A 15454-nucleotide genomic window follows, 5' to 3' on the forward strand; every position below is an offset into this window, starting at 1 on the left:
AAGGTGAACCTGCGAAGGAGACCCAAGGGGTTTGAGTGAAGGCATGCATCCAGCAGAGGGCAGCAGAGCTGAGCTACTGATCAGCTGTTCTGGGGAAATTTGCATACGTGCAGTGCGGTCAGCCTAATTTGAAGGTGAACCTGCGAAGGAGACCCAAGGAGTTTGAGTGAAGGCATGCATCCAGCAGAGGGCAGCAGAGCAGAGCTACTGATCAGCTGTTCTGGGGAAATTTGCATACGTGCAGTGCGGTCAGCCTAATTTGAAGGTGGTTTGTGGAGGGGTTGTTGTCAAGTGACAGTTGGGAAGCGGGAGCAGGGTTTGAGGGAATATCAGGTAAGCTCTTCCTTTCTTTTTCTTTTTCTTGTTTTTTTTTAAATCTAGAGGTGATGTCAGGGAAGGCAGTACAATGCACCTCCAGCAGAATGTTTGAGGTGAGGGACACCGTCAGTGTCCCTGCTGATTTCATCTGTGGGAAGTGCACCCAACTCCAGCTCCTCAAAAACTGTGTTAGGGACCTGGAGCTTGAGCTGGATGAACTTCGGATCATTCGGGAGGCAGAGGGGGTCATAGATAGGAGCTTCAGGGAAGTAGTTACACCAAAGACTGGAGATAGATGGGTAACTGTAAGAGGGACTGGGAAGAAGCAGTCAGTGCAGGGACCCCCTGCGGTCGTTCCCCTGAGTAACAAGTATACCGTTTTGGATACTTGTGGGGGGGACGACTTACCAGGGGTAAGCCATGGGGTACGGGCCTCTGGCACGGAGTCTGTCCCTGTTGCTCAGAAGGGAAGGGGGGAAAGGAGTAGAACATTAGTAATTGGGGACTCAATAGTCAGGGGCACAGATAGGAGATTTTGTGGGAGCGAGAGAGACTCACGTTTGGTATGTTGCCTCCCAGGTGCAAGGGTACGTGATGTCTCAGATCGTGTTTTCCGGGTCCTTAAGGGGGAGGGGGAGCAGCCCCAAGTCGTAGTCCACATTGGCACTAACGACATAGGTAGGAAAGGGGACAAGGATGTCAGGCAGGCCTTTAGGGAGCTAGGATGGAAGCTCAGAGCGAGAACAAACAGAGTTGTTATCTCTGGGTTGTTGCCCGTGCCACGTGATAGTGAGATGAGGAATAGGGAGAGAGAGCAATTAAACACGTGGCTACAGGGATGGTGCAGGCGGGAGGGATTCAGATTTCTGGATAACTGGGGCTCTTTCTGGGGAAGGTGGGACCTCTATAGACAGAATGGTCTACATCTGAACCTGAGGGGCACCAATATCCTGGGGGGGAGATTTGTTAGTGCTCTTTGGGGAGGTTTAAACTAATTCAGCAGGGGCATGGGAACCTGGATTGTAGTTTTGGGGTACGGGAGATTGAGAGTATAGAGGTCAGGAGCACAAATTTGACTTCGCAGGAGGGTGCCAGTGTTCAGGTAGGTGGTTTGAAGTGTGTCTACTTCAATGCCAGGAGTATACGAAATAAGGTAGGGGAACTGGCAGCATGGGTTGGTACCTGGGACTTCGATGTTGTGGCCATTTCAGAGACATGGATAGAGCAGGGACAGGAATGGTTGTTGCAGGTTCCGGGGTTTAGGTGTTTTAGTAAGCTCAGAGAAGGGGGCAAAAGAGGGGTAGGTGTGGCGCTGCTAGTCAAGGACAGTATTACGGTGGCGGAAAGGATGCTAGATGGGGACTCTTCTTCTGAGGTAGTATGGGCTGAGGTTAGAAACAGGAAAGGAGAGGTCACCCTGTTGGGAGTTTTCTATAGGCCACCTAATAGTTCTAGGGATGTAGAGGAAAGGATGGCGAAGATGATTCTGGAAAAGAGCGAAAGTAACAGGGTAGTTGTTATGGGAGACTTTAACTTTCCAAATATTGACTGGAAAAGATATAGTTCGAGTACATTAGATGGGTCGTTCTTTGTACAATGTGTGCAGGAGGGTTTCCTGACACAATATGTTGACAGGCCAACAAGAGGCGAGGCCACATTGGATTTGGTTTTGGGTAATGAACCAGGCCAGGTGTTAGATCTGGAGGTAGGTGAGCACTTTGGAAACAGTGACCACAATTCGGTGACCTTTACGTTAGTGATGGAAAGGGATAAGTATACCCCGCAGGGCAAGAGTTATAGCTGGGGGAAGGGCAATTATGATGCCATTAGACATGACTTAGGATGTGTAGGTTGGAAAAGTAGGCTGCAAGGTTTGGGCACACTGGATATGTGGAGCTTGTTCAAGGAACAGCTATTGCATGTTCTTGATAAGTACGTACCAGTCAGGCAGGGAGGAAGGGGTCGAGCAAGGGAACCGTGGTTTACCAAAGAAGTGGAATCTCTTGTTAAGAGGAAGAAGGAGGCCTATGTGAAGATGAGGCGTGAAGTTTCAGTTGGGGCGCTTGATAGTTACAAGGAAGCGAGGAAGGATCTAAAGAGAGAGCTAAGACGAGCAAGGAGGGGACATGAGAAGTCTTTGGCAGGTAGGATCAAGGAAAACCCAAAAGCTTTCTATAGGTATGTCAGGAATAAAAGAATGACTAGGGTAAGAGTAGGGCCAGTCAAGGACAGTGGTGGGAAGTTGTGTGTGGAGGCTGAGGAGATAAGCGAGATACTAAATGAATACTTTTCGTCAGTGTTCACTCAGGAAAAAGATAATATTGTGGAGGAGAATGCTGAGACCCAGGCTATTAGAATAGATGGCATTGAGGTGCGTAGGGAAGAAGTGTTGGCAATTCCGGACAAGGTGAAAATAGATAAGTCCCCGGGGCCTGATGGGATTTATCCTAGGATTCTCTGGGAAGCCAGGGAAGAGATTGCTGAGCCTTTGGCTTTGATTTTTAGGTCATCATTGGCTACAGGAATAGTGCCAGAGGACTGGAGGATAGCAAATGTGGTCCCTTTGTTCAAGAAGGGGAGTAGAGATAACCCCGGTAACTATAGGCCGGTGAGCCTAACGTCTGTGGTGGGTAAAGTCTTGGAGAGGATTATAAAAGATACGATTTATAATCATCTAGATAGGAATAATATGATTAGGGATAGTCAGCATGGTTTTGTGAAGGGTAGGTCATGCCTCACAAACCTTATCGAGTTCTTTGAGAAGGTGACTGAACAGGTAGACGAGGGTAGAGCAGTTGATGTGGTGTATATGGATTTCAGTAAAGCGTTTGATAAGGTTCCCCACGGTCGGCTATTGCAGAAAATACGGAGGCTGGGGATTGAGGGTGATTTAGAGATGTGGATCAGAAATTGGCTAGTTGAAAGAAGACAGAGAGTGGTAGTTGATGGGAAATGTTCAGAATGGAGTTCAGTTACGAATGGCGTACCACAAGGATCTGTTCTGGGGCCGTTGCTGTTTGTCATTTTTATAAATGACCTAGAGGAGGGCGCAGAAGGATGGGTGAGTAAATTTGCAGACGACACTAAAGTCGGTGGAGTTGTAGACAGTGCGGAAGGATGTTGCAGGTTACAGAGGGACATAGATAAGCTGCAGAGCTGGGCTGAGAGGTGGCAAATGGAGTTTAATGTGGAGAAGTGTGAGGTGATTCACTTTGGAAAGAATAACAGGAATGCGGAATATTTGGCTAATGGTAAAATTCTTGGTAGTGTGGATGAGCAGAGGGATCTCGGTGTCCATGTACATAGGTCCCTGAAAGTTGCCACCCAGGTTGATACGGTTGTGAAGAAGGCCTATGGTGTGTTGGCCTTTATTGGTAGAGGGATTGAGTTCCGGAGCCATGAGGTCATGTTGCAGTTGTACAAAACTCTAGTACGGCCGCATTTGGAGAATTGCGTACAGTTCTGGTCGCCTCATTATAGGAAGGACGTGGAAGCTTTGGAACGGGTGCAGAGGAGATTTACCAGGATGTTGCCTGGTATGGAGGGAAAATCTTATGAGGGAAGGCTGATGGACTTGAGGTTGTTTTCGTTAGAGAGAAGAAGATTAAGAGGTGACTTAATAGAGGCATACAAAATGATCAGAGGGTTAGATAGGGTGGACAGCGAGAGCCTTCTCCCGCGGATGGAGGTGGCTAGCACGAGGGGACATAGCCTTAAATTGGGGGGTAATAGATATAGGACAGAGGTCAGAGGTGGGTTTTTTACGCAAAGAGTGGTGAGGCCGTGGAATGCCCTACCTGCAACAGTAGTGAACTCGCCAACATTGAGGGCATTTAAAAGTTTATTAGATAAGCATATGGATGATAAGGGTATAGTGTAGGTTAGATGGCCTTTAGTTTTTTTTCCATGTCGGTGCAACATCGAGGGCCGAAGGGCCTGTACTGCGCTGTATCGTTCTATGTTCTATGTTCTACACTGTCCCCATCAAACATTCCCAAGACAGTTACAGCACAGGCTTAGATACAGAGTAAAGCTCCCTCTACACTGTCCCCATGAAACATTCGCAGGACAGGTACAGCACGGGGTTAGATACAGAGTAAAGCTCCCTCTACACTGTCCCCATCAAACACTCCCAGGACAGGTACAGCACGTAGTTGGGGGACAGGGTAAATCTCCCTCTATGGGACTCTGCTGGTGTCTGTTTTTTCAGTTTCCGATACCAGAATGTCTTACCCTGGACCAAATCCTCATCCAGATTTCTCGAGAGACCGATTCAACAAGCTCTGGGTGCGACACCTGGACTGCAGTGATGAAACGCATTGCAGAGAGACTGCCTGTTAGAGAGAGAGTGAGAGAGAGACAGAGAGAGAAGGAGAGACAGAGTGAGAGAGAGACAGAGAGAGAGGGGGACAGAGAGTGAGAGAGAGAAAGAGAGAGACAGAGAGAGAGAGAGAGAGAGAGAGGAGAGACAGACAGAGAGAGAGAGGGACAGAGAGAGAGAGGGACAGAGGGAGAGAGAGACACACACAGAGGGACAGAGAGAGAGATATACAGAGAGAAAGGGAGGGAGAGAAAGAGAAAGGGTCAGAAAGACAGAGACAGAGGGATTGAGAGAGATAGAGGGAGAGAGTTATGGAGAGAATCACACAGAGAGACAGAGGCAGACACAGAGGGAGAAAGCGAGAGAAAAAGGGAGAGAGACAGAAACAGAGAGAGACAGAGCGAGAGAGACAGAGAGAGAGAGAGAGACAGAGTGAGAGAGACAGAGTGAGAGAGACAGAGTGAGAGAGACAGAGTGAGAGAGAGACAGAGTGAGAGAGACACAGAGAGAGAGAGACAGGGAGAGACAGAGAGAGAGACAGAGAGCGAGACAGAGAGAGCGAGAGTGAGAGAGAGGGAGGGGGAGAGACAGAGGGAGAGTGACAGAGACAGAGAGAGTGACAGAGACAGAGGAGAGAGTGAGAGAGGCAGAGGGAGAGAGAGTCAGAGGGAGAGAGAGAGAGACAGAGCAAGAGAGAGAGAGAGAGACAGAAAGAGAGCGAGTGACAGAGGGTGAGAGAGAGAGACAGAGGGAGAGAGAGACAGAGAGAGAGAGACAGAGACAGAGGGAGAGAGAGCGAGAGCCAGAAAGAGTGTGACAGTGTGAGAGAGAGACAGAGGGAGAGAGAGACAAGACAGAGGGAGAGAGCGAGAGCCAGAAAGAGAGCAAGTGACAGAGGGTGAGAGAGAGAGACAGAGGGAGAAAGAGAGAGATAGAGAGAACGAGAGACAGACGAGGGAGAGAGAGCGAGAGCCAGAAGAGCGTGACAGAGTGTGAGAGAGAGACAGAGGGAGAGAGGCAGAGGGAGAGAGAGACAAGACAGTGGGATAGAGCGAGAGCCAGAAAGAGAGCGAGTGACAGAGGGTGAGAGAGAGAGACAGAGAGAGAGAGACAGAGACAGAGGGAGAGAGAGCGAGAGCCAGAAAGAGTGTGACAGTGTGAGAGAGAGACAGAGGGAGAGAGAGACAAGACAGAGGGAGAGAGCGAGAGCCAGAAAGAGAGCAAGTGACAGAGGGTGAGAGAGAGAGACAGAGGGAGAAAGAGAGAGATAGAGAGAACGAGAGACAGACGAGGGAGAGAGAGCGAGAGCCAGAAGAGCGTGACAGAGTGTGAGAGAGAGACAGAGGGAGAGAGACAGAGGGAGAGAGAGACAAGACAGTGGGATAGAGCGAGAGCCAGAAAGAGAGCGAGAGCCAGTAAGAGAGTGAGAGGTAGAGTGTAAGAGAGAGACAGAGGGAGGGAGAGAGATAGAGAGGTTCCGTTAGACTGCCACACAATGGCTGGTGCTGAGGGGCTGGAGAATGTTCCATCCATAATGCAGGGAGGATGGACAGCACATCTCCATACCATCCCCTCGATCGCCTATCTCCACCTCCAGAATATCGTCTGCCTCAACCACTGGCACAGCTGATCCGAAACGGAAACCCTCATCCTGGCGTGTCTCTCACATTCCCCCTTCCGTCAACTTCGGCTAATCCAAAACCGTGTCTGCCACCAACCCCTGCAACCCCCCGCATCGTAACTCTCTGCACCTCCCGTTACCCCCCGCATCGTAACTCTCTGCACCTCCCATTACCTCACCCCGAAAACCCCGCATACTAACTCTCAGCCCCTCCCGTTACCCCCCCCCGCATCCTAACTCTCAGCCCCTCCCGTCACCCCCCCGCATCCTAACTCTCAGCCCCTCCCGTTCCCCCCCCCCGCATCCTAACCCTCAGCCCCTCCCGTTACCCCCCCCCGCATCCTAACTCTCAGCCCCTCCCGTTACCCCCCCCGCATCCTAACTCTCAGCCCCTCCCGTTACCCCCCCCCGCATCCTAACTCGCAGCCCCTCCCGTTACCCCCCCCGCATCGTAACTCTCTGCACCTCCCATTACCTCACCCCGAAAACCCTGTATCCTAACTCACAGCCCCTCCCGTTACCCCCCCCGCATCCTAACTCGCAGCCCCTCCCGTTACCCCCCCCGCATCGTAACTCTCTGCTCCTCCCATTACCTCACCCCGAAAACCCTGCATCCTAACTCACAGCCCCTCCCGTTACCCCCCCCGCATCCTAACTCGCAGCCCCTCCTGTTACCCCCCCGCATCGTAACTCTCTGCACCTCCCATTACCTCACCCCGAAAACCCCGCATCCTAACTCGCAGCCCCTACCATTACCCCCCCCCGCATCCTAACTCGCAGCCCCTCCCGTTACCCCCCCCCGGATCCTAACTCGCAGCCCCTCCCGTTACCCCCCCCCACATCGTAACTCTCAGCACCTCCCATTACCCCCCGTATCCTAACTCGCAGCACCTCCCGTTACCCCCCCCGCATCGTAACTCTCAGCCCCTCCCGTTACCCCCCGTATACTAACTCTCACCCCCTCCCGTTACCCCCCCCCGCATCGTAACTCTCAGCCCCTCCCGTTACCCCCCCCGTATCCGAACAAGCAGCCCTCCCGTTACCACCCCCCCGCATCGTAACTCGCAGCCCCTCCCATTACCCCCCGTATCCTAACTCTCAGCACCTCCCGTTACCCCCCCCGCATCGTAACTCGCAGCCCCTCCCATTACCCCCCGTATCCTAACTCTCAGCCCCTCCCGTTACCCCCACCGTATCCTAACTCTCAGCACCTCCCGTTACCCCCCCCGCATCGTAACTCTCAGCACCTCCCGTTACCCCCCCCGTATCCTAACTTGCAGCCCCTCCCGTTACCCCCCCACATCCTAACTCGCAGCCCCTCCATTACCCCCACCGTATCCTAACTCTCAGCCCCTCCCGTTACCCCCCCCGTATCCTAACTTGCAGCCCCTCCCGTTACCCCCCCACATCCTAACTCACAGCCTCTCCCGTTACCCCCCGTATACTAACTCACAGCCCCTCCCGTTACCCCCGTATCCTAACTCTCAGCCCCTCCCGTTACCCCTCCCCCCCGTATTCTCACTCTCAGCCCCTCCCGTTACTCCCCGTATCCTCACTCTCAGCCCCTCCCGTTACCCCCTCGTAGCCTAACTCTCAGCCCCTCCCATTACCCCCCGTATCCTCACTCTCAGCCCCTCCCGTTACCCCCTCGTATCCTAACTCTCAGCCCCTCCCGTTACCCCCCGTATCCTAACTCTCAGCCCCTCCCGTTACCCCCTCGTAGCCTAACTCTCAGCCCCTCCCATTACCCCCACCGTATCCTAACTCTCAGCCCCTCCCATTACCCCCACCGTATCCTAACTTGCAGCCCCTCCCGTTACCCCCCCACATCCTAACTCACAGCCTCTCCCGTTACCCCCGTATCCTAACTCTCAGCCCCTCCCGTTACCCCTCCCCCCCGTATTCTCACTCTCAGCCCCTCCCGTTACTCCCCGTATCCTCACTCTCAGCCCCTCCCGTTACCCCCCGTATGCTCACTCTCAGCCCCTCCCGTTACCCCCTCGTAGCCTCTCAGCCCCTCCCATTACCCCCCGTATCCTCACTCTCAGCCCCTCCCGTTACCCCTCGTAGCCTAACTCTCAGCCCCTCCCGTTCCCACCCTCGTATCCTAACTCTCAGCCCTCCCTTACCCCCCGTATCCTAACTCGCAGCCCTCCCGTTACCCCCCCGCATCCTAACTCTCAGCCTCTCCCGTTACCCCCCGCATCCTAACTCGCAGCCCCTCCTGTTACCCCCCCGCATCCTAACTCGCAGCCCTCCCGTTACCCCCCCCGTATCCTAACTCGCAGCCCCTCCCGTTACCCCCCCCGTATCCTAACTCGCAGCCCCTCCCGTTACCCCCCTCATCCTAACTCGCAGCCCCTCCCATTACCCCCCCCACATCCGAACAAGCAGCCCTCCCGTTACCCCCCCCGTCGTATCCTAACTCGCAGCCCCTCCCGTTACCCCCCCGTTCCTAACTCGCAGCCCCTCCCGTTACCCCCCCGCCCTCCTAACTCGCAGCCCTCCCGTTACCCCCCCGCATCCTAACTCGCAGCCCCTCCGTTACCCCCCCCGTATCCTAACTCGCAGCCCCTTCCGTTACCCCCCCAGTATCCTAACTCGCAGCCCCTCCCGTTACCCCCCCCTATCCTAACTCGCAGCCCCTCCCTGTACCCCCCGCTATCCTAACTCTCAGCCCCTCCCGTTTACCCCCCCCCGTATCCTAACTCGCAGCCCCTCCCGTTACCCCCCCCGATCCTAACTCGCAGCTCCTCCCGTTACCCCCCCCGTATCCTAACTCGCAGCCCCTCCCGTTACCCCCCCCCTATCCTAACTCGCAGCCCCTCCCGTTACCCCCTCATCCTAACTCGCAGCTCCTCCCGTTACCCCCCGTATCCTAACTCGCAGCCCCTCCCGTTACCCCCCCGTATCCTAACTCGCAGCCCCTCCCGTTACCCCCCCGTATCCTAACTCGCAGCCCCTCCCGTTACCCCCCCGTATCCTAACTCGCAGCCCCTCCCGTTACCCCCTCATCCTAACTCGCAGCCCCTCCCGTTACCCCCCCCTCATCCTAACTCGCAGCCCCTCCCATTACCCCCCCCGTATCCTAACTCTCAGCCCCTCCCATTACCCCCCCCGTATCCTAACTCTCAGCCCCTCCCGTTACCCCCCCCGCATCCTAACTCGCAGCCCCTCCCGTTACCCCCCGCATCCTAACTCTCAGCCCCTCCCGTTACCCCCCCCCCCCGCATCCTAACTCGCAGCCCCTCCCGTTACCCCCACATCCTAACTCTCAGCCCCTCCCGTTACCCCCCCCATATCCTAACTCACAGCACCTCCCGTTACCCCCCCATATCCTAACTCGCAGCACCTCCCGTTACCCCCCGTATCCCAACTCGCAGCCCCTCCCGTTACCCCCCCCATATCCTAACTCATAGGCCCTCCCGTTACCCCCCCATATCCTAACTCGCAGCCCCTCCCGTTACCCCCCCGTATCCCAACTCGCAGCCCCTCCCGTTACCCCCCCCGTATCCTAACTCGCAGCCCCTCCCGTTACCCCCCCGTATCCTAACTCACAGCCCCTCCCGTTACCCCCCCCCGTATCCTAACTCGCAGCCCCTCCCGTTACCCCCCCGTATCCTCACTCGCAGCCCCTCCCGTTACCCCCCCCCGTATCCTCACTCGCAGCCCCTCCCGTTACCCCCTCCCCCGTATCCTCACTCGCAGCCCCTCCCGTTACCCCCCCGTATCCTAACTCACAGCCCCTCCCGTTACCCCCCCGTATCCTAACTCGCAGCACCTCCCGTTACCCCCCCGTATCCTCACTCGCAGCCCCTCCCGTTACCCCCCGTAGCCTCACCTCGCAGCCCCCTCCCGTTACCCCCGTATCCTCACTCGTAGCCCCTCCGTTATCCCCCCGTATCCTAACTCGCAGCCCTCCCGTTACCCCCCCCCCCCGTAACCCAGCTCGCATCCCCTCCCGTTACCCCCCCCGTATCCTAACTCGCAGCTCCTCCCGTTACCCCCCCGTATCCTCACTCGCAGCCCCTCTCGTTACCCCCCGTATCCTCACTCGCAGCCCCTCCCGTTACCCCCCCCCGCATCCTAACTCTCAGCCCCTCCCGTTACCCCCCCGTATCCTCACTCGCAGCCCCTCCCGTTACCCCCCCATATCCTAACTCGCAGCCCCTCCCGTTACCCCCCCGTATCCTAACTCGCAGCCCCTCCCGTTACCCCCCCCGTATCCTAACTCTCAGCCCCTCCCGTTCCCCTCCCCCCGTATCCTAACTCGCAGCCCCTCCCGTTACCCCCCCCCGTATCCTAACTCTCAGCCCCTCCCATTATCCCCCCCCCCAGTATCCTAACTCGCAGCCCCTCCCGTTACCCCCCCGTATCCTCACTCGCAGCCCCTCCCGTTACCCCCCGTATCCTCACTCGCAGCCCCTCCCGTTATCCCCCACCGTATCCTAACTCGCATCCCCTCCCGTTACCCCCCCGTATCCTAACTCTCAGCCCCTCCCGTTACCCCCCCGTATCCTAACTCGCAGCTCCTCCCGTTACCCCCCCATATCCTCACTCGCAGCCCCTCCCGTTACCCCCCCGTATCCTAACTCGCAGCCCCTCCCGTTACCCCCCGTATCCTCACTCGCAGCCCCTCCCGTTACCCCCCGTATCCTCACTCGCAGCCCCTCCCGTTATCCCCACCGTATCCTAACTCTCAGCCCCTCCCGTTACCCCCCGTATCCTAACTCGCAGCCCCTCCCGTTACCCCCCCCGTATCCTAACTCTCAGCCCCTCCCGTTACCCCCCCCGCATCCTAACCCTCAGCCCCTCCCGTTACCCCCCCGCATCCTAACTCGCAGCCCCTCCCGTTACCCCCCCATATCCTAACTCGCAGCCCCTCCCGTTACCCCCCCCATATCCTAACTCGCAGCCCCTCCCGTTACCCCCCGTATCTTCACTCGCAGCCCCTCCCGTTACCCCCCCCGTATCCTAACTCTCAGCCCCTCCCGTTACCCCTCCCCCCGTATCCTAACTCGCAGCCCCTCCCGTTACCCCTCCCCCCGTATCCTAACTCTCAGCCCCTCCCATTATCCCCCCCCCAGTATCCTAACTCGCAGCCCCTCCCGTTACCCCCCGTATCCTCACTCGCAGCCCCTCCCGTTATCCCCACCGTATCCTAACTCGCAGCCCCTCCCGTTACCCCCCCCGTAACCCAGCTCGCATCCCCTCCCGTTACCCCCCGTATCCTAACTCTCAGCCCCACCCGTTACCCCCCGTATCCTAACTCGCAGCTCCTCCCGTTACCCCCCCGTATCCTCACTCGCAGCCCCTCCCGTTACCCCCCGTATCCTCACTCGCAGCCCCTCCCATTACCCCCCGTATCCTCACTCGCAGCCCCTCCCGTTATCCCCACCGTATCCTAACTCTCAGCCCCTCCCGTTACCCCCGTATCCTAACTCTCAGCCCCTCCCGTTACCCCCCCGTATCCTAACTCTCAGCCCCTCCCATTACCCCCCGTATCCTAACTCGCAGCCCCTCCCGTTACCCCCCATATCCTAACTCGCAGCCCCTCCCGTTACCCCCCGTATCTTCACTCGCAGCCCCTCCCGTTACCCCCCCCCGTATCCTAACTCTCAGCCCCTCCCGTTACCCCTCCCCCCGTATCCTAACTCGCAGCCCCTCCCGTTACCCCTCCCCCCGTATCCTAACTCTCAGCCCCTCCCATTATCCCCCCCCCCCAGTATCCTAACTCGCAGCCCCTCCCGTTACCCCCGGATCCTCACTCGCAGCACCTCCCATTACCCCCCCCGTAACCCAGCTCGCAGCCCCTCCCGTTACCCCCCCCGTATCCTAACTCTCAGCACCTCCCGTTACCCCCCCGTATCCTCACTCGCAGCACCCCCCGTTTACCCCCCCCCGTATCTGAACTCGCAGCCCCTCCCGTTACCCCCCCGTATCTGAACTCGCAGCACCTCCCGTTACCCCCCCGTATCTGAACTCGCAGCACCTCCCGTTTCCCCCCCCCCCCACCCCCCCCCCTCCCCCCCCCCCCCCCGTATCCTAACCTTCAGCCTCTACACTCCTCCCTATCCCTGTAATATCCTCCATCCCGTACCAGCCTCCACGAACAGGCGCCGGAATGTGGCGACTAGGGGCTTTTCACAGTAACTTTATTTGGAAGCCTAGTTGTGACAATAAGCAATTTTCATTTCATTTCATTTCAGTCCCTCCTGTGGTGATATACCTGTAGACTATATTGTACATAGTTGGTGGTGTGACCTCGAACCAGCAGGTGGCAGTACAGATCATGTGACAAGGTATTCTCTTCAGAAGGATGTTAGGTGTACACAAGGACAGTCGCACATAAGTCGAGTTCCAGAAGAGTCTAGAGGAACTCTGTAATAACTTGGTCTCTATAAGAATCCTATCGTTACCTCACCACGTGCACATGAATAAAGCATCGTTCTGATTTCGACATCAGCAGTTCTATCGAATCATTGCGACACAAGGTTGCGGAACACAACATGGTACCAGAAGTGCTGAAGATTTGAAGGTAACGTTCGAACTGAAAGACAAAGTTAAATCGGCTGCAGAACCAACCTGGTGAATTGCGGCTAGTGGCGACTTCAAGCAGTAAAAGACATTGAAGTTAGAGATGGAAGGTTTAAAGGGACCCCACCAGCTTCAATTCACAGGTAACAGGTAGAAAAACATTAGCGTGCTTTTAAGCAGAAATTCGGATTCTATATAGTAGCCCTTGGCCTGCAGGCACATCCTGATGAGAGGCTTATTGCGGCAGCAAATCCTCAAGCAGCAGAACTATGTAATACCTTCACCTGTGGCAGCGAAGAGCAGAACAAGGAGTTGATAGAGCAGTACTGATCAAAGTGCTTTATCAAAAATTATGAAGTATGTGAACATGACACATTTAGTCCGCATACCCAGAGAGATGGCATTCAATCAGAAAGCCACATTAAGATGTATCTTGCGAGTGAGATGGCTGCACAACAAAACAGCGCACTCAGCTCAAGACATTTTGGCGCCAACATAGAGGAAGACACCAGTGTCATTAGTGCAGGTGGCTATTTTTAGCGGCCGACAGGAGCCGCCATCTTGTGCCAGAAATGTGGCAACCGACAAAGGCCCACGGCAATGTCCGGCCTTTGGAAAAGTTTGTTCCAGGTGTGGCTGTGATGGCCATTTTGTGAAACTGTGTTTTTTGCGTCCTCCAGTGGACCAGATCAGATTGGTTGATGCGGTGGATGAGATGTCTCTGGACGAACAGTTCTTCACCGATCTCATTGCTACCAAGAGCCAGAAGAGGCCGACCCATAAAGAAGAAAATATAATCTCAAAAAATAATGACGTTTGTGAGGACAAACCTGACGCCATCAAAACCAGGTGGAAAACGTTAGTGATATTAAACGACTCGTTGGTACGATGCGACCTCGACATACGAACAAGAGCCAATCTCCTCAGTCGGTCCGCTTTGCACAACTAGTCATTGATCGGTTCGGGACTGCCGGTACACTGCGGTACAATAAAGATGGAGACGTCCGGTGAATGTGAAATTCAGCTTTGCGTGCGCGACACAACATATATTACCGCTTTATATTGTCGACATGAAAATTGGAGTAGATGCATGTTAATCCCTGAATTTAGTTGAGTGGCTGTACGCTCCAGTTGGTGGATGGCCAGCCGAGCTCAACAGATCCCAGTGAGGTATGAAAGTGCAGTCATTCGATGAGGATTCAGCAGAAATCCAGGCAGAAGATGATGAATCAACTGGAGAAAAGGAAGAGCCACAGAGCATTCCAGACTCCTGGTTAATAGTCTACAAGAAGATGTATGTGCTCAGAGGCATGATACAGGAGCACGACGAACCCCTATTATAGCATCTACAAGATGTGAATGATAAATGTTCAGAGCACGAGAAGCCGAGGAGTTTCACTCTGGAGTTTAAGTTCGAGCCCAATGAGTATTTTACAAAAGAGGTGATCACGAAAGTACATCAGATGGAATCGCAGCCCGACAAGCTTGAATTTTCATTCCTTGACGAGCTAGAAATAATAGGATGCTCAGGCTGCCAGATCGAGTGGAAGGGAAAATCTCACGTTGAAAACAATTAAAACTAAACCGAAGCACAAAGATCGAAGCACTCACAGAAAAATTACGAAAACTGTACCACATGAATCGTTCTTTCATTTCTTCAGTCCACCTGAAGTTGCACAGGGTGGAATGTTAAATAAGAGTTCGGCAGCGAAACTCGAAACTGACTTTGAAATTGGCTGCCCCCTGCGTGAACACATAATTCCATGTGCAATGTTGTATTTTACAGGAGAAATCATGGCAGACGATGCTGAATCCGACGATGAATACTACAAAGTATGCTGACCTCGAAGATGATGCGGAAAGTAATGGCGTGGAAGGTGAGCCAGATGAAGACGAATGTGAAATGCTCGGAAATGTATTTTGCAGGAACAAGGACAGGCTTAATGAATAGGCCCAAGAGGTGCTGCTCCGCTGGTTTGGCAGGAATGACGAGGTGGTCACACTCCAAAGTAAAAAGTGAGATGGCAGTGGCTTATACCTCGGAGGAACAGCTCTTGAACAAGCTAGTAACAGACATTGTACCAATCTTAGAGAAACTTGCTCCAGAGGCACGTGGCGAATCGTTTCTGGCCTCTGAAATGGAGGAGCTGTTGATTATATCGCTATTCAGCTCGACGGATCACACATATATACTAGCACAAGACCAGGATGATCTATCGCCTGGATTATCAGGGACAGGGTGTGTTTGCGTCGTCATTTCCAGTGATGAGGAGGCATTGAGTGTTTCTCCAGCAAGCCAAGGGACAGCACCTGCTGTTGTAGATGTGACTTCCACCCAGGCACCAGAGTGCGAGGCTCTGCAACCACCAGATGAGGGTGCAGAATTGGGCGTGGCCACGCAATCCCGTGGAGACACACTGGCGCGACAGGTCCCAACTGAGGATCCGCGCACTTCCATGCACAGGGTGCAGACCAACACCGGGACAGGGACTGCCAAACCCAAACATAAAAAGAAAATAATTTGCAAGATAATCATTAGAACAAAAAGGCTAAAGGTGAGAGGAGTGGGAGAGCTAGCTCATCCCACTGGCAAAAATAAAAGAGGTGGTGAAGTCATGTTGACAAGCCAGAGACAGAAAACAGACCGCGAAGCAGCA

The 15454-nt window shown here is 54.6% G+C and overlaps 1 protein-coding gene across 1 annotated transcript in view; it reads right to left on the reverse strand.

Moving 5' to 3' along the window:
* Nucleotides 1-15454, reverse strand: part of LOC119951015 (glutathione S-transferase kappa 1-like) — a 47879-nt gene that overhangs the window by 18296 nt on the left and 14129 nt on the right. The window contains exon 5 of the mRNA XM_038774049.1: nt 4552-4652. Coding sequence (XP_038629977.1) covers nt 4552-4652 — 101 coding nt within the window. The remainder of the gene's footprint in view (nt 1-4551; nt 4653-15454) is intronic.

Source organism: Scyliorhinus canicula, chromosome 16, assembly GCF_902713615.1.
Source record: "Scyliorhinus canicula chromosome 16, sScyCan1.1, whole genome shotgun sequence".
Taxonomy (NCBI): domain Eukaryota; kingdom Metazoa; phylum Chordata; class Chondrichthyes; order Carcharhiniformes; family Scyliorhinidae; genus Scyliorhinus; species Scyliorhinus canicula.